At 40.2% G+C, this 23,878-nt stretch overlaps 1 protein-coding gene across 6 annotated transcripts in view; it reads right to left on the reverse strand.

Moving 5' to 3' along the window:
* UACA (uveal autoantigen with coiled-coil domains and ankyrin repeats) overlaps positions 1-23,878 on the reverse strand; it is a 90,887-nt gene that overhangs the window by 42,591 nt on the left and 24,418 nt on the right. For 3 of the 6 annotated variants that reach the window (XM_056134930.1, XM_056134929.1, XM_056134926.1), the window contains exon 2: positions 4,635-4,768. In XM_056134930.1, the coding sequence (XP_055990905.1) occupies positions 4,635-4,768 (134 nt within the window). Of the gene's footprint in view, positions 1-4,634; positions 4,769-7,417; positions 7,742-23,878 lie in introns of those variants that run through there. The other 3 variants (XM_056134928.1, XM_056134931.1, XM_056134927.1) reach the window with 3 other exon arrangements.

Genomic DNA, 23,878 nt, shown 5'->3' on the forward strand with positions numbered 1-23,878 from the left:
CGAGCAGGCCCAGTAACGTCTCCATTGTGAGACTTCTTGTTACTGTGTTTGGCATATTGAATACTCTCAGTAGCTTGCCAACCTCTCTGAGAGAGGCGGAAGAATCGAACCCGGCTTGGCCGGGCTGGCTGCGTGAAAGGCAAACACCCTACCATAGTGCTATCGCTCCACATTATTTAAAAAAGAAAAAGAAAAAGAAAAAGAACTGAAGCCCTAATCTAGCACAATAAACAGTCCTGCCAGGGAATGTGAAAAGTGTGAGCACAAAGCAGGTGCCCGGGTACATACATGCTCTGGGCCACGTTCTCAGCACCGGTCACTCTTTGTAGACCACATCATTTACAGTCTACCTTTTCCCATCCCCTAAAACATCCCAAGTCCACCATCTGTGTCTTAAATTATTTGCCCTTATTATCCTACATAGAACTTCACATTTTCTTACATCATATATGAATTCAAGATTAATTTTCACTGTGGTTTATCTATCTCTTCCCACTCAACTATAAATTCAAAGAAAGCAGAAGTTTTGGTCTGGCTTCCTTCCTATTATATCCCCAGAACCAAAAGTGTAGCAGACATTAGGTCTACACATTTTTAAAAAACAGTTTATTCTTGTTTATTATTTACTTTGTCTTTTGTTTAAAATAAATAACAAAGTATAGACTTATTTATGTGGGTTTGGGGCAACAGCTGGCTCTACTCAGGGCATACTCCTGGCTCTGTGCTCAGTTACTCCTGGGGAACCATACTGGGTTGCAGGAATCAAACCTAGGTCAGGTACATGCAAAGCAAGTGCCCTGCCTGCTACACTATCTCTTTGTTTTAACCAATATTACTGTTTTATATATGTAATGTTGCTATACCATATGACTTACAAATATTTAATAAATGATTAGGGGGGCAGGAGAGATAGCACAGAGGGTAGGGCATTTGCCTTGCATGCGGCTGACCCGGGTTCGATTCCCAGCATCCCATAAGGTCCCCTGAGCACCGCCAGGAGTAACTCCTGAGTGCAGAACCAGGAGTAACCCCTGTGCATCGCCGGGTGTGACCCAAAAAGAAAAAATAAATAAATAAATGATTAGAGACAATATCAGGAAATGACTTTCAAATTTATTCTCATTACAACATTCAGCCATGCCTCTTTATTGGAACTATGACAGGTATAAAGGAAAAGAAGGACCAAGCACCAAGTTAGACAAAACAGATTTGTGTATCATTTGAATCAGAAAAAGGTGCTCTGATAAAAGGGATATAGTGTCATAAGACGGATATGTTCTCTTTATAGTAGAATTAAACTACTATAAGGCTGAGAGTATCGAATAATATCTGACACTTCAGTGGGAAATCACACTATGCGATGGGCCACACTCCATGGCAATGACAACTTTACTTAAGCAGAGACTTTTCATCGCCCAACAATCTTGGAGATACCTGCTGGTTTTTGTTTTGCTTTATTTTTATTTCTTGGCTCAGAAAAATTGATAGAGTTCTTGAAAAAATATCAATAGCACACTGATCCTGCACTAAGGGCAAACATCACAGCACATCCACACTCCCTAATGCTGCTTGCTCAGGGCAGTAAGGTGGATCCAGAAAGAAGACAAGCCAATTAGTCATGTATTCAGAGAGCTAGAAAGGAAAAGGGCTTTATGGAAGCAATCATGTAATTTTAACAGTCAGCCTTAAATCATGCAAGGTTTGCTTCAATCACAGTGATCTAGGTAATCTGGAAACTCCCTACCTCTGAGGACAAGTCAAAGAGCTACAGAAAATATAAGACATATGCTTGAAGAAACCAGTGAGCTAACAAATGGTGAAAAGTCCGTGATGCCAGAATCTGAGGCTTAGAGAGCTACCTCTCTAACCAGCTACTTTATGCCTGGACCATCTGATTCCAAGAAAACAGTTGGGAACTGAAGAGTACTTCTGACCAACTGAGAGGGAAGGCATCCAGGTCTCCCTGTGAATCACCCCATTTTTGTCAGCAAAGGGCCATACTCAAGGAAAGCAATGAATGTGAAAACAGATCCTTATAGAAATTACAGCTAGGCTCTGAAGAATTCATTTTTGAAACAGGACTGAGATAAGAAGTACTTATCACTTTTATGAAATGAGCCAGAAAGAGAGGGATAGACATAGAAAGATTGTACTCATCTGGGGAATATAAAGTAACAGAATGGGAGATGAACACCCAAGAACAGTTCAGAAAAGTACCAGGAGGTCTGCTCCACGGCTCGGCTCGGAAGCTGGCAGCACATGCTGGGGGGGAAAGGCAGCTCAGATAGAGAAGGGAATACCAAGTAAAGGGTGTTTGGAGGATTTGCTCGGGATGCGAGATGCGTGCTGAAAGTAGACTATAGACCGTACACAATGGCCACTCAATATCTCTATTGCAAACCACAACACCCTAAAGGAAAGAGAGAGCAAAAGGGAATGCCCTGACACAAAGGTGGGGCGGGGTGGGGGGATGGAGTGGGGGGGGGTGGGAGGGCTACTGGGATTATTGGTGGTGGAAAATGGGCACTGGTGGAGGGATGGGTGCTCAATCATTGTATAACTGAAACCCAAGCACAAAAGTTTGTAAGTCTGTAGACAGTTGTAACTGTGCCTCATGGTGTTTCACTAATAAAAAAAAATTTTTTTTAAAGAAGTACTTATCACGTTTACTTTTATTTCAAAAATAGAAACAGACATACAGATAACCATTTCTGTAATTAAAGATAATACCGAAGATGTATTTGTGACTAAATGAAAAATATTTTATTTATGGATGAGTACAGTTTGCAGATGCAAAATACTTTATACAATGAATCTCAGAAAAATTATACTTTTTAGGGTGAAAACCTCACAGACTAATGCTACTAAAATGTTTGACAAACTATAGTTCAAAGTTCATCAAATTACACACGGTTTTTGTAACTCTGTTAATTGGGGGAAAAAGTGACTCAAAATTCAAAGCATGTTGGGAAGAACTGAACAAATAATGGTTCTATATAAAAGTATACAAGGTTCAATCTTTAACAACGTTTAGTTGTTAAATCTCTTATAGAAGGACTTAATGGCCCCGCGTGAAATACAACATTCATCACATAAAAATTTTCTCTAAGGAAATTTTTTGAATCATTTTCAGTGGTTCATTCATAACAAACAATATAAAATGAATTATTTCGGTTTTGCTTTAATTATTTTCAGTTCTGCGGGGATGGGGTGGGGATTCGGGATGGAAACATCCAAAATATGGTGGTAGGAAGGTGGATTGGTGGTGGGATTAGTGTTCGAGTATTAAATGTAATGAAATATTGTGAACTACTTTATAAAAATAGAAAGAATAAAAAATAAATTTTTTTAAAAAACTGCAAAGAAATAATAGTTCACTAAAGATAATCAACCCAAAGATTCCTTTTATCATTTGACCCCCCTCACCTTTCAATGTCTTGGCATTTGTGGGAGAAGGGGAAGACACAGGAAAAACAAGGTTACTTTTGGATTCACCCTAAATACAGCTTTAAATTTAATAAAAATAGGGCTAGGACTCAAAATAAACCAAGCTTCTGAGGTTATCAATTTGCCTTCTTGATAACATTAAAGTAATATTTTAAAAAGTTGGAGCTTTCTAACTTTATTACTCTCAAAACTACTTCATTTTAAGTCCTATTTTTGCTATTTTTACTATGTTTTAATATCTAAATATTCCAAGAGAGTGGCCCACTTAAAGCATTAAATATTCACTTCCTAACATTTATTTCTATAATCAGTATCTAGTTTCCAGTTAGAACATTCTAAGTAAACTCATACAAGCGTAAGACTGAGGAATTTTAGGAAATGAGACTTTTCACCTCTAACTTTGGAAGGTTTCCCAGGGAAGATTTCAATAGCTCTAATTGTAGAGTAGTACCAGAACCCAGAGGACCTTTAACCCAACTACTCCCTACCTTCAACAAGAAGGAAAGTGATGAAGATAGGGCAAGGGTGGGTGAAAGCTATCTGGCTCATTTGCATATGAACAAGCAAGCTAGTCCTCAGGAAAAAACACACACACAAAAAATTTTTTAAAAAAACCCTAAAAGATTGGATCACCTGGTCCAATTCCAATACTAGTTATTCTGCCACCCTTTTAGCTCTAAACAGTCTCAGATTGAAGAAACCGCCAACTGCAAAAGTGAATGAGGGCCAGAGAGAAAAGACGACTGAAAGAACTCTTCCAAGAAAAGACTTGGATTCACATTACACCTGGTGTCCAGGTGTCTCTTCAAGAGATGAGACTAAGTTATTAACCTCCGTCAACTTCCTTCTTCCATTTGAGAGTGATTGCGGGAACCAAACAGAAGGGGCCGTACAGAGCATATAAACAAATGTGCACCCCAGAGACCCAGGCTGTATTTTTGCTCCAGGGCCTAACAATGGGACTGCTGGGGGGTACTTTTTACACTCTGATTCGAAAACAATTCAAATGGAACAATCGCTAGTCCAAAATGTTGGATAGTGACATTTGGGAGACTACATGCAGTGAGTTTTGATAAGGATTTTTTTTTTAATTAAGCAGTCAATAAGCACAATTCACAAATGTGATTTGTTTGACAAGGTTCGCCCCAATTCCCTGCAGAGACCCGCCATGCGTGAGGAATACTTACGCAGATCTGCCTTCCACATCTAGTTTGCTTGGACTGACCCCCTTTTTAGCAAGGATTGAGGAAACTTTTTCTACATCTCCCCTTTCTGCTGCTTTCATCAATCGGTCATCATATTTGTTCCAGTCTGCTACCTGCTGTGAGAAAGGAAAAAGAAAAGGCAATCATGACATACCACGAGGCTATGTTTGTAAGACTTTGTAAAGAAAGAAGGCAGAAGGGAAAGCAGCAAGTGCTCTGGACATGTCACTCAATTTCCTGCTGCATCCCGCGCTTCCTCCTCCCACGGTGCTGGCTTCACAGGAGTAACGGAGTTAGGACCCCTTTCCAGAACACAGACTATAGAGAAATTACTCTGGGGGGGAGGGCATTTCACCGGCCATGCTCAGGGCTTACAGTGACCCCTGGCTCAAGGGTCATTCCTGGGAGGATCGTACTCAGTACCAGGAACTCAGGCTGGGGTCAGCTATGAGCAAAAGCAAGCATGCTTCACCCACTGTACTACATCTTTGGCACAGACATCATTTCTAAATAGTATTTTGAGAAAAAGCAAGGTTTCTTGTGTTCTCTGCTCTTTCTTTCTCTCTTTCTCACTCCTCTCTTTCACTCTCTCTTTCTTTCTCCTTCAAAGCAATGAAAGGAAAATAATTACTGAACATCTACCCAGGTACAAATTGCTTTGACAAGGCTTTTGGGGTCGCAGGAGGGGAAGTGTGTGTGTGTGGGGGGGGGGGGGTGGTGGTGAGGAGTATCACTCTGCTTCTACAGATTAGAAAAGTTAAGGCACTGGAGATATTAAATGATCCAAGTCACTAAATGCCCAGCCACAAGTTCTCACTTATGACTTCTACAATCACTGTTACTTTTCCTATACTCTAACTTACAATGTCAGATTTGGTTCTGGCTACATATATCTCAAGATCCTCGGATGCAATGGTATTTGGTACACATTGTCACTCCTTTCTACCACAGCACTTGTTCAAAAGGCACTGTTGGAAATACATTTGTTTTTCAAAATCCACTGTTGGACACATTATATACACACATATACCCAACAGAGAAAACAGTTCAAGTGATTATATACTAGAACAGAAATGTAGTTTCACTTAGAAAAAAACTAGAAAGGGTTCTAAAATATTAAAATATACTTAAAATCCTAGATACTTAAAATCCTAAAAGTAATAGTCTTACTTTCACTTTTCTTCTTCCTCTTTTACATTCAACAGATATTATGTTTGATAAAAGTATTTTTATTTTAATAAAAATTCAATATTTGTATATATAAAAGGATAAAAGGCATTTTAGGTAAGATTTATCACATAATGTTTTAGTTGTATTAAGATCATATTTAGCTTTCATTGAAGAAAATGTATTCAAGACATTCTTAAGTAAATAACGTGAATCTTTTCCTTAGCAAGCAGAAACTCCATAATGCAAGACAAAAATACATATCACAGGTTTACACCACTATCCAAAAGCAGAATGTTCCTATTTGGCACATATTGTAAGGTTATTTTGAGGGTCTGGGAATAGTCTACATTTTTTTTTTTCATTTAAATGATTGGCTAATTGCATTCCCAGATCCCAAAAACCTACCAAATCATACCAAATGAAACTGTTCTATTTTCAGATAGCAAGGGAAACAGGTATTCAGGCATTAAGGTTTTAGCCTTTCAGAAGATTTCATTCTAAAGTTATTGTAAAATTCTGTGCTACAACCATTATTATCTCTAGAGCAACAAAATAAGCTTTTATTTTCCACTTAATTTACAAAGCAAATCCTATGCCCACAAATACAACAAATTCCTCCTAGGAATTTATACTTATAAGAAGTATAGCCTCTAAATGTTTGATCAATATTGTATCTAGTAACCCTTCTGAAACCTTCCCCTCAATTCCTCTTCCCCAGTTTTCTAACTAAATAAAAGCAACAGACTCACTAGAATAGCTGAAGTAAACAATGAATATAAAAATAAAAAAGAAAACATAACTACATTAAAAATTTTAACTCAATCCTGAAATTTACTCTTTCAACAGAATCTGGCTCAGGTACCAAAACAAGACTTTAGAATGATTTCTAAATTCAGTAAATTTGGAGGGGTACTTCAAACTTCAGAAACTCAAATTGCCCCTTTTAAGTTAGGGAGCAGCCTGACTTACGGGCTCAAGGTCTGAACAGAACTAGATGTTAGGCATCTCCTTTCCTACGTTTTAAAACAAAAACTTCCTCTAGACTGGGGAGTGGTCGTAGAAGTAAGCAGAGGAGACTGTTTCCAATTGCCAAAGGGATTAAGTCGTGGTTAGCACAAAGTCCTTGCTCTAGACTGATCAGTTTATTGTAGTTAAAAGCCTCAATTTCACTTACCAATTGGTGGCAGAGAAATGAACCATTCAAAATACTAAAAATGTAAAATCTAGCAATAATGCTTTCACAAAGATTACCGGAGATGATTAATGCTTCATTATCATGTATTTTTTTTCAGCCCTATTTCACCAAGCACCATTTTCTGTTTAGTCCAGTGTCAGTTAACAGAAAAAAAAACAAAACAAAACAAAACAAACTGCTCAATTATGAAGATTCCAGGATGCGTACTGTAAACCCAGAAAATGAAACAAGAACTTCTGTTTTCTGTCACTAACTCCAATGTACTAATGAACTGAATCAGAAAGACTAAGACTGAAATAAAAGTTAGTTAAGACAGTGGTACCTTTTAAAAAAAGAAAATCAAGAGTTCAGAAAGGCTAAGCAAGAATCTTTTGCTAGCCTGGACTGCAGGGATACCTACTCTGTTCTTAGGAGCACATGAAAACCAACAGTTCATCATAGACAGGCTTCAGTTTCTGGTTGCTAACAGCAGACTACTTCGCATTGGATTACAAATCTCTTGCAGCTCACAAAGCGAGCCTCAGACAAACTCCTAACAAGCGACTGTCGCCTCTACACCTCTGCCGGCTCTACAGGCTTCATGCTGGCTACCCCTGGCTCCGATCGCTAACGATATTTTCTTCCTCTTCAGGATCCTTCTCTGACTTCATCACGCTTGAAAATGATCTTCCTTGTAGTGCAGCAACGTCATTAGGAGCAGCCACAAGCCAGGTAATGTAACTCCTACTAGTTCTTATTCTTCAGCGGAGTCTTTCAAAGCGGTGCCTGTCAGGGAGCCCACTGAAAACTCCAGCAATGCTCTGCATCCTGCTGCCTGAACTCCGCCGCCGTGCCCGAGCGAGTGTCCACGTCGGAATCGTCCAGTGAACACGGCGCTGCCTGTCTCCCATTGGCCAGGTTTTATTTTAGATTCCATAGGATTTGACAGCTGAGTGGCAGAGAGGAGCAGCTAAGAATACACTGCCAATGCATGCTTGGCCTCTGAGTAATAGATTTCAGGTCTACTGGGGCAAAGAGATTGTAAAACATGCTTATTATAGCAAAACAACTCCTGGGACATGACAATATTATTAAGAGGCAGATTTAGTCATTTCACTAAACAGTATTTAGAGCCAATTTTTTTTTCCTTGGGATCATCTAGCCTGAAGTTATAATAACCTTGACACAGAATATAAAATGCTATTTAGGCGAATGTTGTGTCACAATTGAATTTAAGGGAACACACACAGTAACACTTTCTAATTTTCTGCATTTTCCTGCATGCCTGTCTGTTGTTCCCGATCCCACCAGGTTTCATGTTACAGCTGCTGCCAGTCTGTCTCCTCACATGTTAAATGAGAAGAGCCAGAAGCACTGCCAAGACAGTAAATAGATTACATTATGATGAATACTTCTCAACAGATTTTAAATTTAACTTAGTCCTCTTAATTCCCAAGTTTAGCACCCAGCCTGATATGACAAGTAAATATTTTATCAGTGGAAAATCAAATTATCTAGAATAAGGGAATTAAGAAAGAAACAAATAAACCGATTAAACACCGAAGGAAACAAACTGACATGAAACACTAGACAATGAAGCAAAACTCCATTTGGGGACAACAAAGACAATTCCCTAACATTCCCTATGATGCAGAACACACTTAAACCAACATTCCTTACATTATCAAGGACTGTAACAAACATCCGCAAGATACAGGGTGTTTTTCACCTTCCAGATACCACAATAGCAAGTGAGTAATTCACACTTCCTCCCCAAAAAGGCAGATTTGGGAAAATTGTTTCATGGGAATGCAAAACATCCCAGTATGTTTAAAGGACATAAAATATATTACAAACCATGCTGTCAGCTTTAAAAAAATAAGCAGTTATGAACACCATGTAGAAGTCAGTTCCCCGCAACTTAAATTTAAAATGGCAGGCCCATATTTCAATTACAAAATAGTTATATAATGTATTACTTTTCAAACAATGATTCCCCGCCCCCCACCCCCAAACCACATTGAACATCACAATGAATTCTTGGCAGGACCTGACACTCTGCCCACTCTATTCCACCCTTCTTCAGAGGAAATCTGGGAGAGAACTCAGGCCTGTCCTTTGGTGAACAAAGCAAGCACATTCTTTCTAGAAATAGGACAGCAAAGGCAAAGGAAATAAAAAGAAAGAGAGAAGTATAAAGGCCATAAAAGGGGCTCTCCGTGCTAAGGCTGCATGGGGAGTGGGGCTTCGCATGCCTCTCGGGTACCAGCCTCCCCACCCTGGGCTCAGTCTCCTAGCTATTTCCCAAGGTCTCAGAGCAAATTCCCACCTGTGCTCTCCCCACTCTGTACATACTATCTGCCTCACTTCTCCTTCATCCAGGGTCTACTCAAATGCTGTTTCCAGAGAGGACTTCTCAGAACTTCACCTCTCAACAACCCAGTTCCCCTGCTTCCTCCTGACTCTTGAGCTTCCCGCAGGATTCTGCTTTCCCTCATGCTGCTTGATCACTATCGCGAAGCATGCGGTTACCTCTTTGTTAGTTTATTGCCTATGGTGGTATTTGTCTCAAAAATTAACAAAGCAATCAAGAAAAGACTGAATTCAGCAACACCTTAGGTTTATTATACCCATGACTGGAATGTATTCCTGGGATAAGGGTTGGTTCAACATATGAAGATCAATCAGCACAGCAAACCATGCTAAGAGAATCAAAGACAAAAACACTTCAACTGATGTAGAAGTTCCACCAGACAACGAGAGTCAGCATCTTTCATGATAAAAAATCACTGAAAAACTTAGTGGAAGAAAACAACCTCATTATAATAAAAACTATATGTGAAAAGGACACAGGTAACATACTCACTGATCAAAGACTGAAAACATTTACTGTGCTTTCACCACTTTAATCCAACATAGTATTGTTAGAAGTCCCAGTCAGAATAAGTCAAAAAAAAGTAAAAGGGGTCGAAGAGGCTGATATGCTTGCCTTACACATGAATGCCCCTGATTCAGCTCCAGCACCACGCATACGGTTCCCAGAGTACTGTCAAGAATGATCCCTGAGTAGAGAACCAGGAGTAAGTCCTACGCATAGCTTAGATGCGGCCCAAATTATTGCCCCTCCAAAAAAAGAAAAGATACTAAAAGGTATCCAAATAAGAGAGTAAAATGATCTCTTTACAGATGACATGATCTTGCTGAAATATGTTTGAAACTATATAAATTTTATATACTGCCCCCCCAAAAAAAAACTTACTTGATTAATAAATCAAGAAAGAATAAAGACAAACTTTTAAACATCAATTGTAGGGGGCAGAGAGGAAGCACAGGGGTAAAGACACTTGACTCGCATGTAGCTGACCAGTTTCTATCCCTGGCACTACAATATGGTCCCTGCCTCTAGTGACCCTGTGAGCATGGTGCCAGGAGTAATCCTGAATACCACCGAATTACCAGTGAACAACCCAAAAACAAAGCTAAGAAAACAATGCCATGTACAACAGCACAAAGAAATACACTAAACAGGGAACAGGGAGATAGCACAAAGAGGCAGAGCACATGCTTAGTAAGCAGGAGGTCCCTCACTCACTTCCAAGCATCTTAGTCTCTCAAGCACTGCTGGGCTCTTGCTGGATCTGATGTCCAGCCCCCTTCACCAGCTCCCCATTACCAGGAGTGGCCTGTGAGATCCCAGGCTCCACTGAACCTTCAAAATAGAGACAATAACTAGGAATAAATCCATCCAAGGAACTTAAAGACCTACCAGCTGAAAAATTACAAAATACTAAAGAAAGGCATAAGCAAATATACAAATGCCCTGTTTTCAAATATTAGAAGACAATATTGTTAAAATGTTAATATTGCTCAAAGCAAACTACATATCCAACAAAATCTCAACCAAAATTCCAATGGCGGGAAAGAAAGATGGCGGCCGCACGGGAACCTTGTGGAAAGCAGGTTTGAGCCGTGCTCGGGGGAGCGGTGGGGACCTCATGGGAAGGGGGGCTTTGTGGGCCGTCCCCCACGCCCCACCGAGGTCGCCAGCTGCCCCCCACGAGCGGCTCTCCGGCACGGCCACGACTCCAGGGCACAGAAACCAATCTCTTAAGTAGCTAACTTTTAATAGAAATTCTTCCAGGGTCAATAAGTAAAATAGCAGAAATTCAAAACCGCGCGGACATCATTTTATTCTTAAACCAAGTTGTAGAAAGCAAATCATTTCACAACACTGTTTCAGCATGTCTGATTGGGGGGGGGGGGGGGTCGTAAACTCTAAACAGTAATTGTGCATCTTCTATCGAAATAATCTATCTAGTCAAAGTAGATAGAGTATTAACTAGAACTCATCTGCCTCACAAGAATTCGGAGGGGTGGGAGGTGGGGGTCTATTGGGGTTCGGGGTTAAAAATGAGTATTGGTAAAGGGAAATGTGTTCGGTATCTACATGACTGAGACCTAAACCCGAAAGCTCTGTAACTTTTCCCACAGTGATTCAATAAATAAATTATAAAAAAAAAAAAATTCCAATGGCATTTTTTTGCAGAATTAGGAAAATACACACTTAAACTCATACTGAATCAAAAAAAATAGCAACCTAAATTGCCAGATTCTCTAAAAGAAAATCAAAGTCGGAGATTTCATGTTTTCTAATTACAAAGCACAATCAAAGCTATAATAATGCAGTTGTGTTACTAACATAAAGAGAGGTATACAAACCAAAAAAGTAACAGAGACCCAGAAATAAGCCCTCTTATATATAGGCCAATGATCTTTAACAGGGATGCTAAGACCATTCAATGGGGAAAGGAGAGTCTCGAACAAATGATGCTGCTAAACAGGATATCTACACAATTAATAATTGAAGTTTGACCCTTTTCTTACTTGATATACAAAAATCAATTTCAGATGTTAAAATCTAACTTAAGATTCAACCACAAAGCTTTGGGGAAAAAAACATAAGAAAAGAGCTTCATGATGTTATTTTTTGGCAGCGATTTCTCATATGTAACCAAAAGCATAGTCAACAAGAGAGAGAAAGAGAGAGAGAGAGGCTATTAACATAATAACTTCTTTACATCCAATAGAATGACAAAAGATAGGACCCTCAAAAATTTAAAGGTAGAACTACCATATGCTCTAGCAATCCTTTTACGAAGTGTATCTGAAAGAATTAAAGGCAGAGTCTCGATAAAGGTATTTGTACACCACTGTTCACAGTAGCACTCAGCAACCCAAATGCCCATAGATAACAAATGAATAAACAAAATATGGCATGGACATAAAATGGGGTATTATTCCATTGTAAAAGGGGAGAACATTCTGTCAAATGCTACAACATGGGTGAGTCTTGAAGAAAATATGGTCAGTGAAAATAACTAGACTCAAAGAGACAAATATTCTATGGTTCTAGTACATGAGCTATTAGAGTAGTTAAATCCATAGAAAAGAGAGACTGGCGGTTTCCAGAAACTAAAGGGAGAGGGAAATAAAGAGCTGTTATTGGATGGGTACAGCATTTCATTTCAGCAAAATGAAAAACTTCTGCTGAACAATAATGTAAAACCCACAAATACACTTAAAACTGCTGAACTATTTAAAAATGGTTGATGGCAATTTCTACCCAAGTCACAAATAAAAATGGTAATATGAAAGAAAAATAATCTCATGTTATTAGGTTTATTTCTATTTAAGATGAAACAATCAAGGAGATAAATTGCCATAAGACTTAGAAAAGCATACTGAGCATCTATATGTAAAGTGATATAAAATGTTAGTCAGGGCTGGAGTGATAGCACAGAGGGTAGAGCACTTGCCTTGCACGCTACATGTGGGTGCTGGATAGAGTCTGGGGAACAAAGCAGACAGAAGACCTGGCCTCAGGTATTCATAGGGATGAAACCCAGTGACTTTCTCCATCTGCTCTCATAGCATAAGACACAGGTATGTATTGAAACAGTCATATAACAATCATAATAGTGTGGTGGTATAACCATAACTGTGTGTGAAGTATAGAAATAGCTCATTAGAGGAAAATCAGAAAAACAACTTACAGAAAAAAATTAAACTATCCACTAAAAGATGAGCAGAATATCACCAGATTTGAAACACCAGAAATTAGGAAAAATAGACATACATTTTGTAGCCCTTTGTGATTTTCGAATCTTAAGAATAGAGAAGATAACCACTATGACATCTGCCCATTCCCTATCCGCTCTTTAAACTGTTCAAATTTTTCTGCTCATCTGAAATTAAATCTCTTATATAAATATCCAGGCACCCTTAAAAAGTTAAACATCATAAATGTGGAGGTTCACTATGGCAAGATTTTTAAAGGATAAAAAGTTCTACGTTTGTATTTGATCTTCTAATGGGAGAGAAGGAGGAAAGTAAGGCTAAAATTAAGTAATGGCACTTTTTCAGGGACTTAGATTTGCGAAATTGGGGCTCAAAATCAGGTATTAGCCCAAATTGTTGCCTCTGAGGTCTTTGCTTCAGGGATATTTAGAGGAGAAAAAGATGGAGTGGAGAAATAAAATTGCAAAAAGTAGTGTTAGTAATAGATGATACTTTGTTGGCTGTTAGTCAAAATGGTCTTGGTTGCCAGGCAAGGGAAAAAATAGATATGCATCTGACTAGTTCCTGAAATAGACTATTGATCCCTGGATTCTTATTCCTTCCAGCAGCCAGGGAATAGATTTTTAAAGTTAAAAGCACCATGATATGGAGTTTAAGGTACAGGAGAGAGTTAGCTTAGTCTACCTCAAGTATGCTTTTTCATAAGAACTAAGGACCAATCATGCAAAAATAGGGAAGGAGTTGGTACAGGAATGCCACCTCCTTGGAAGAGTAGATGTCAACTGGATAGTACTGAGAAGATATGGATGATGAAATCTAAATGAAAAGGAAGAACCTGTGAGCATGAAAGAAGTTAAACTTCAACCAGAGAGAGAGCAACCGGTGAAAAGAGTGTGGCATGTTTGAAAGAACACAAGCACAACTGAATATAATAAGGAAGAAGGGCCCTGGGAAAGACCAGGAGCAGGAGTCAGGAAGCACCAGGTGTAAAGTGTAGGGTTCCCCAGGCCGGTCAAATACTTTTCAGACTTCTTTAGGGACCGAGGCAGCTCTTTTTTCCACAAGATTCCTTTTGTTACTTAAAAAAAAAAAAACCAAGCCTCAAAAAACAATTCATCCGGGCTTACTGTTATTTTTTTCACTTCCAAGAATTTATTCGAAACAATAAGCAATTGAATCTTAACTTGCCTTGAAATATGTGTAAGGCTCAACTTTGGTAACATTTGTAAGCTTGAAGATTATCTTGACATAGCAGATATCACACCCTAGACTAGAAACCTAAACAAGTTGCATGACCTAGTCTTGAGATTTTACCATAAAAGAAAAACAGCACCCCAATAATGGGATTTCACAATCATATAGGGCTGGAGCGATAGCACAGCGGTAGGGCGTTCGCCTTGCACGCAGCCAACATGGCCGACCCGAGTTTGATTCCTCCGCCCCTCTCGGAGAGCCCGGCAAGCTACGGAAAGTATTCGATATGCCAGACACAGTAACAACAAAGTCTCCAGTGGAGACGTTACTGGGCCCGCTCGAGCAAATCGATGATCAACGGGAGGGCCTTTACTTTTACTTTACTTTACTCTTAAAATAAGGCTCTTCAAGAGAAAGAACCCAGAAGCAACTAAATAAAGTTTTCACAGAGGGAAAACTCCTTAAAAATACTGAACATTTAAAATTCCCCTAAATACTTAATTAAAACAAAGTACAACAGGGTTCTACTGCCTTACAAGTATCAACATTCCCCATTACTAAACCCAGACAAGCTCTACTACAATTGAAAACAGAACAACAGAAAGCAAAGCTCATGAAGCATAACATTCCTTGAAGATTAGGCTGTACAATTAAGAACTGTTCCATAGCTCACTGGATTGATGATAGTTAGAAATAGTTCCCCCATTCCGTTCAGTCCAAAGGTAATTTATTCCTCCCTCTTATGTAACAGCAAATCAGCACTTACGTAATAGAAAAGGAAAAGAAGGTTAGAAACAAGCAAGACAAAACCCTCATATCCCCCTTCTTTCTCGTTAAATTCCGACTCTTGCCCTTTCTGATTTTTCCTGACTCTTCTCTAATTATGCTCCATCTTTTATCCCCACAAGCTTCCACTGTATGATCTGGAAGTTAAAACTCAACAAGTGGAGGAAAGGAAAAATAAAAGTATTTCCTATTAATCATTTTCCTGACGAAGACTTCAACCTTAGTGGGTTTCAACCTCCTTTACCGAAGTTCTCTAGGTAATAGTATCAAGGATGAAAAATGACAATGATGATGATAACAAAAACTCTAATGTCTTCAAGGATGAAGGTGGTAATGGCCCAGAAAAGTCCTTAAACATTAAAGGTGGGTAGGGCTGAGAGCTAGCACAGGAGTTTGCCATCTGTCTCCCCTGTAGTTATCCTGGTTCTGTCGCTGGTGTCATGGGGCCCCTGATGTGTCGAGGGGTACTACCCTAGAAGTTCCCTGAACACCACTGGATTGGTTCTGGAGGTCCCCACACTGCCAGCGGGGCAGGGCCTGAGCACCCTAGAGCCCTGGCATGAACTGAATCATTGGGAGAAACTCCTGGCCTCCCAAGTCACTTCAGAGGTTTCCCAACAACAGGAGACAGAGCGCCTCCACAGCATTCGTCCACAAAACTCTCTGAGTACCAGACTCTGTGGTACGGATGCCACTATGCACCCCTCCACACTGGAGGTACTCTCTTCCTCTATTACAACTATACAGGCACCCAGAAAAGTTTCTTAAAAATGCAGATAAGAAACTGCCTCTTCAAATTTAATGGGAAGTAATTGTTTTGTAATATTACTATATCACACCCTTCCTCAAAAGACGCATTCAATTCCAAAGTAAACATGTACGTGGATATTTAACCACAACAAATTAGAAAGCATCTCAAACATGACTAGCTCGCTCGCTCTATCTATCTATCTATCTATCTATCTATCTATCTATCTATCTCTATATCTATCTGTAAGGTTTTAATAGCACATTAAAAATTTGTTATTTGGGAAAAAATGTAAACTTATTTCTGAAGAATATTTATAGGAAAATGTTTTCAAATTAAAGTTCTTTAATAGTCTAAATATCATGAGTAAAATTTTTTAACACAGAAGTCAAAACAGAGGGCTGGGGAGATATTCCAAGGGCTGGAGTGTGATTTGATTTGCATGTGAGATCACTAGATTTGATTCTGGCTCTGCATGGCTCCCCTAGCACTACCAGGTGTGGTGGGCCCCTTCTCCCCCCAAAACATAATAACTGAGAAAGGTTTACTTTACTCCAACCCCCTTATACTAATAAACAGAGTTTATTCCTTTAGTGAGTTTTAACTTTTTTTTTTTTTTTTTTGCTTTTTGGGTCACACCCGGCGATGCTCAGGGGTTACTCCTGGCTCATGCACTCAGGAATTGCTCCTGGCGGTGCTCAGGGGACCATATGGGGTGCTGGGAATCGAACCTGTGTCGGTCATGTTGGCTGCATGCAAGGCAAACGCCCTACCCGCTGTGCTATCACTCCAGCCCCCGAGTTTTAACATTTTAATGCCAACAGTTAATATATATCTCAAGTTAGGACAGATTTAGCAAGCACTCTATGTTTGCTTGACAAGCAAAAAACACAAAACAATTAATACTTTTAAAGCAAGAGCGCGCCAGCCACAGGTGGCATGAAGAAGCCTCACCGCTACCAGCTTAACACTGTGGCATTGAGTGAGATCCATCGATATCAGAAGTCCACCGAGCTGCTTATCCGCAAGCTGCCGTTCCAGTGGCTGGTGCCCGAGATCTCACAGGACTTCAAGACCGACCTGTGCTCCCAGAGCTTGGCCGTCATGGCACTGCAGGAGCTTGCGAGGCCTACCTGGGGCCACTTTTTAAGAACACCAGCCTCTGTGCATTCCCCACCAAGCGCGTCACCATTATGTCCAAGGACACCCAGCTAGCATGCCGCATCCTCAGAGAGAGAGCATAAAGTTTACGATGCTAAAATCTCAGGGCTGGAACAAATGGAGACGCTACTGGCGCCCGCTCGAGTAATCGATGATTAACAGGATGACAGTGATGACAGTGAAAGCCTCTAGTAGAATTTGATCACAATGAAATGTAAGACGTACTTTTTTGTTTCTTCAGCTTTCTATTTTTCCCCTTAGTTTTGCAAAGAAACATTAAGTAAGGAAAATGTTTGCTAGCATAGAAAGGACTCTTCAAGAATCAAAATTTAAAAAACCTGCTACAAATAGTCACAGGTTATTGATTTGGGGATCGCTCCTTAGTTATATTTTGTACAAGAGAATGTTAACATATGTGACGCCCATCATATCTGAAAAAAAACTGGTGGCAGCAACCCGAGTTTAGGGTCAGTCTTCTTGCTTAAGTGCTCTCTGCAAAGGATTATTGACACAACACATGTCAGGCTTGTCCCCTTTGCCTTCTGATCTGGGTTTCTAGAGCAGAGCACAGGCTAGAGCAGAAATATAGTAGACCCACAAGCTAAACATAAAGCTAGTAGGAAATGTAGCATTGTAGCACTGTAGCATTGTCCTCCCGTTGTTCATTGATTTGCTCGTGCGGGCCCAGTAACGTCTCCATTGTGAGACTTGTTGTTACTATGTTTGGCATATCGAACACGTCACGGGTAGCTTGCCAGGCTTTGCCGTTACGGGCGAGATACTCTCGGTGGCTTGCCAGGCTCTCTGAGAGGGGCGGAGGAATTGAACTCGGGTTGGGCAGCTCGGCTGCATGCAAGGCAAACGCCCTACCCGCTGTGCTATAAGTGTATAATTTTGAAGCCACTGGAATTCAAAATAATTACAACACAAAAGCTAAAGCGGTGCAGAAATTGCTACCAGAAGTGGGGCAACCACGACCCAGAAATAAAAAGGTGGTGTAGGCCCTGGAACCAGGTGGGAGACAAGTTAACTGCTACTGGGGATTGCAAAAAGGGGAAACCACATAATACTGTCCTGATAAACGAAACTGATACACCTAAAAATTGAAAAATTGAGTAACATGGTGGAGAGCATAAAATCCATGTTCTGATTATTAACTAAACTTGATAAAATCCTTAAACAAACTCTGGGAACCCGAAGGCAGGGCTCAGAAAGTTAGAAACTTGAACAGCAGCAGTGCTGGAGAGATGGCAGAGCAGGAGGTCAGAAAAAGATCATTTGGTTCCAGAGGATCTCTGGGAAAGAGGAAGGCTTACTGGCCTTCAATGCCACCCCAGCAAAGCAAGCACTTTTGGGGAAAAAAATAGGAGAGGAAAGGAACAAAGCCCCAGTTAGAATAGTTCCTCCATGACTCCTGACAGAAGCAGGACCAAGTTGTCCTCAGAAGCTGGAAGTGAAACCCCGGGGCGTGGAAGCATCAGCGAACCATTCCTTGGGCTTTCCTGTCCACTCCAAAGGTTTGTTAGGGAGAGTTTCCAGGCACACAAGACCATTCAAGTCTGCTCTGAGAAAGATTTTGGTGGCATCTTTGTCAAAATGACTTCTCATGCCATGAAAATGCTTCATTTGGTGGACTGTCTGTGAGCTGGGGATTTCCAAATCTGAAGTCTGTTCAAGAATGCATCTTGAAACGTGGAGAAGCAAAGGTCAAGAGTAAGATTAGCCCTCAGATGGACATCTGGGGAGATCTGATGTCATTTCTTGGATACCTCATTGCCTAGTTGGGTAAGTGTTTCCAGGACAGTCCTTGGATTCCTGTGCCCATTCCGGCTTTCCCAGCCCTCAGGCTGCCAAGAACAGAGTGGGCTTCTCACAGAGATGGGCTTGCCTGGCAATGGGGGGGTGGGGGGGAGGGGAAACAGGTCTATCAGCCAAACCCGGAATGCCTGAAAGTGCGATGCAGTGGAAGCTAGCGTTTTTATTTTTCTGGAACTGTTATTCAATATATTCACACAGGATTACTTTCTGCTTCAGAAGCAAGCGTGGAGGGGAAGGCTCAGGGGAAGATGCTGATGTTCCTGCAGGAAGTTCTCAGCACAGGCCCGATTCCAAGGGGGGAACCCCTGGGTTCTTCCCTTTGATGACTGTTTCCTTGTCCAAAACGAGCAAAAGAGGATGTGAGGCTCTAGCTGCAACATGTCACCCCGCTACCTGAGGGCTGGCTCGGCTTACCTGGCTAGCCAGGTGAGTGCCCCCTCATCCTTCGCCGCCCCGCATACTTTCCTCTTGAGGTTGCATGCTGGGTCAAGGAGGACCATCTTCTAGAATAGAGGCTGTTCTTCAGAGGAGGGTACACAAGTGGCTGTGCTCCCTTGCCAGTTTACAAACAAGCTCTCAAAATGAGCCAAGGACTACTGTCAAGAAGGAATTCTGCTCCATCTCACATGTTGAAGAATGAATCCAGTTATGCACAAAAAAAAAAAGCAGTAGACCAAGCATAGGGGTTTAACGGAACCTGGGCATTTCTTGGGACTTGACTGATGAAAACTTGAAATAAAACAGCGCAAAAACAAAAAAAGCTAATAACCTTCTCTTTTGTTCCCCCGACCCCGACTTCTTTCAGTACCTAGATACACATTTACTTTTAAGTTCAAATGAAAAACATGATATAAATATTTCACTTGAACATTGGTAATGTAATTTCAAGTAAGATTGTTTATAAACAAATAATGTGGACTTAAGAATTCCAAACTTATTTCAATTATCAATCTTTCTGGCTCCCTCTACTGGTTGACTTAGAGAAGTCTTTTAAATGACTCAATTTTGCCTAGAAATGATACATGATTCGCCATTATTAAAAACATTTAAAAATGGAAATTAGAATTCCGATAGCAAATATAATGTAAAATATGCATACAGATGTTCATTTAAAAGGCAATAACACATAAAACCTATATAAATATTAAAAACCAGTATTACTCTGATAAACCTTTTTTTAATCTTCCAAGAACCTGTCAAATGTACAATTTGACCCGAAGGCATAGAGCAGATAAATTTTTAGTGCTTTCAAAAAAAATCCATATTAATAAAACCTGACTGAACCAAGTTCTTAGCTAGATCAGTTATTTGCTATGGATTTTTATTAAATCCCCCTGAACTTCAGTTTTCTTATCTACTTCAATAATTTTTTTGAGCCCGGCAAGCTACCGAGAGTATTCGATATGCCAGACACAGTAACAACAAAGTCTCCAATGGAGACGTTACTGGGCCCGCTCGAGCAAAAAATTAAGAGTTCATATATTTATGCCTTGTGTATGCCTCAAAGTATTGACACAGAATAAGTGGCCCAAGATGTTTTATTAATAACTTATCTTACCACTACCACAACCACCACCAACATACTGAGTAGTGGTTCTAGATTGAATAACTGCTAAAGAATTATTATAGAATTACATAGGGATCGGAAAGATAGTACAGCAGGCTAAGGCACCTGCCTTATTCATGTCAAGCCAGTTCAATCCCCGGCACTGGGTGATCCCTGAACACAGAGCCAAAAATAAGCCCTGAGCACCACCAGGAGTGGCCCAACCCCCACCCTGTCCCTCAAAAAGAACTACTATAGACCTATCAAATTCAAAACACCTATTTAGTAGATCTATTAAATCCAGCTTAAATTTAACTTGAAATGCAAATTTACTGTGCGTAATTAATGCCTTGAATAATTTCCTATTGCTCTGACAATAAAAATACATTACATGACTTCTAAAAACACTCCATTCTGGCCTCTTTCTGGTGTCTGAAACGTAATCCTGCAACTTCCCCAGGCCTCCAGTATCTTTTCACAGGGGTGTTCTTCTAAAGTTCCAGTTCCCTTGCAGGGAACCTGGGAACAGCATTTCCTTCCTCAGTACTTCTTAACAATGACTCATTTTTTGTTTCATATTCCAGCTCAGCTTTCTCAGAGAAACTGTCTTTGACTTCCCAAGCCCAGTCAGACCTTCCCTGTTACACAGCCAGGCCCCTCTCCTTCACAAAGCCTATTCAATAAAGCTATGCCTGAATGCAGGAGTGTTGTCCTCTAATCTCAAGGACGACCTCGGTGAAAGATCTCTCAAATTTTCTACAGCCTCCAAGGAGGGGACAGACTATAACTGAACTCAACAGTATAACTTCCCCAAGAAACAGGGGTCAGGATGGAGACCCAGCGGAAGTACACATGCATATGTATATGAATGTACTTGGATGAGAGCTGAGGAGCACCAGGAAGGAACATTTTCAGAAATTCTAGCATTGACCACGTAGGAGCAATTCATGGTGATCAAAGTGATCAAAACATCCTGGACTTCAAACATGTGAATCTTACTGCTCATTCCTGATGATGTTTTGATTCTACGTTCCCAAGTATAAACAAAGACTAGATGGATGTATCCAGCCTACCCACTGTTAAAACAACATTAAATACCTGACTGAACTTTTAATATAACCAAGCAGCTTCAACTCCAATCAAAACAGTCTTCGCAAAGACCACTCTGAGGTGAATTTATCAAGGTGTCCAAAGACTTTTCCCTACAAACTGGGGACAGGTCTCCCAGAACAAAGCTTTAATTTCAAACTCTGTCTAGATTGACACTACTAACACAGAGAAAACTGTAAAAGCTAGTAGCATTGATCAGCTCACTAATTTAGAAGCTTTGAAGCTGTTCTTTTCATAATAAAATTTAATCTCTCTAAAACTGAGGTTTTAAAAATACAAAAAGACATTCCCCAAAGTAGTTTCTCCACCCTTCCTTATTTCACTTGGCTCTATTTTTTCTTTTCTTTTCTTTTTTTTTTTTTTTAATGTAGGAGTACTGCTATTTATTCAGCCACAAGATTAGCTGATTGAATTGGGCATGAACTCCACTTGGCTCTTTTTTTCAAAAAAAAAAAATAATAATCACTTTTTAAATTATCCATAATGAATACCGTTCTGTTCAGGCTTCTCTTACAAGAAATAAACACCCGGTTTTCTTAAGGAAAACATAAACAGGACTTATCATAAAGTTCTACAATGAGCAACCAGGGAAAGATTACAGAAAAATAATGGGAATCAGAACTGTGTTGAGCCTACAAGGTCGTGAGCAAGGGTGGTCCGGACTTGATTTCATTCTAGGAACTTAATGAAGACAGAAACCAAAGCCGCCTGCCAAAGCTCTGCAGTGTACATTGCCCAGCCTCAATTCATGTGTATCTTTCCGCTCACTATCAGCCCTGAACATTCTTTACTTTCATCTTAAACGCCAAATGTCAGGGCCAGGAGATAGTGCGGCAATTAGGCCACATGCCTCGCATTTGCCTGAGCCGGGTTTAGTCCTTGGCACCATGTGCCCTTCTGAGCATCACCAGACTGTCCCAGAGACTGGCCCCCACAGTGCCTGAGCACTGCTGAGAAGACCCCAAAACAAAACAAAATCGAGCAAAAGAGAATTCCAAATATCTTCCTTAGCTTAAGGGTGAGATTTTAATGTTTTACAATTTTAAACTGCACATACTTTTATGTCTTAACTTTAGTTAAACACCATGGTCTACAAAGTTGTTCATAATACAGGTGTTACAGGCGTTCATTGTTCCAATCCCACTCCCACCACCACTCTCCCCATTTTTCAGCCCCCCTCCCCATGCCTGCCCCCTTAGCAGGCACAAAATGATTCACTTTATAATGCTTGTTACATCTAAATGGTTAATGGAATTGACAAAAAATACTACGGTAAAAGAAACTTTGTGAAAATTGTTATGTCTCACCATGGGCTCATTAAGTTCTTGGCCGAGGGTTTACTAAACTGCTTGTTGTTAGTCTTCTGTTGTACTATTTTTGTTTACTGGGCTTAGCTCCCATGCTACTTTCCCATCTAATTTGGTGTGCTTCTACTGGCTGTCCGTATTGTGGAATTTGGAGGTGTCACGCAGCCGCATATACAGACACACACTCCAGAAACTGTAGCATGGTGGCGGCTGTGGGGTATGGGTGTGTCTACCTTCTACCAAGGGCACCACAAGTTTTCATCTGGGAGGCTAGTGTACCCATAGATTTTAGTGGCTTAGCTTGCATCTCTTCTGAGACTTAGTCGTGAATCTGTAGAGCTGGGCCAACAGATCAGTTTGCGTGATGGGGTATGTGGCATGTGGATGTGGCTGCCAGGGCTTCTGGAAGTACATGGGTTGCGGGAGGCTGCCCCCCTTCACTCCAAGGAGACCCCAGAGTTCAGTCTGACAATCAGTGTGCCTGGGAGTTGACCGGTTTAATATCTCCACAGGTATTTATGGACAAGCAGTGGAGTTGAAGTGTTGGCAGCTGTGCAGACACTTTAAAAATCAAATCCCACACTAGAAAGAAAGGGTATGTAAAAAGAATGAAAAAGTCTCCTTCCCTTTTCCTGGCATTTTTTTTAGGGTTTGGGAAGGAGAGAGTAGTTGATAATTGATACATTTATATTTGTTTCTAAAAATCATAAAAATACTATGGAACAAAGTATTGTGACTATAATTTCTCTTCATTTTATTACATAACTTTTGTATAAGAACTAAAAAATGTGGATAACCAAAACAGGTAGGTTACTCTAAAATTATTTTATATCGTACATAGAAATGACACGAAGCAATCTAAAATGGACAGCTCTATTCTAAATGAATATCTCTTCTAAGTGTTGCAGAGCACACATCTTTATATTAACTATCTACATGTGAAATATTTCATCATTATAGAAACTATCTTATACTTTTCATTTGTCCTATGCAGGCAAATAATCATGAAAGTGTTCTCAAGGACTAAAAGCATAAAATACATGTAAAGGGTGATTTTAAGGTTTCAACGATCAAATTCTCTCAAATTGTCTTAAAACTTCTACTTGAGCTGAGCAGCAGGCAAACCATTTGCAC

The sequence above is a fragment of the Sorex fumeus genome, unplaced genomic scaffold, assembly GCF_029834395.1.
Source record: "Sorex fumeus unplaced genomic scaffold, SorFum_2.1 ptg000109l, whole genome shotgun sequence".
NCBI classification, from domain to species: domain Eukaryota; kingdom Metazoa; phylum Chordata; class Mammalia; order Eulipotyphla; family Soricidae; genus Sorex; species Sorex fumeus.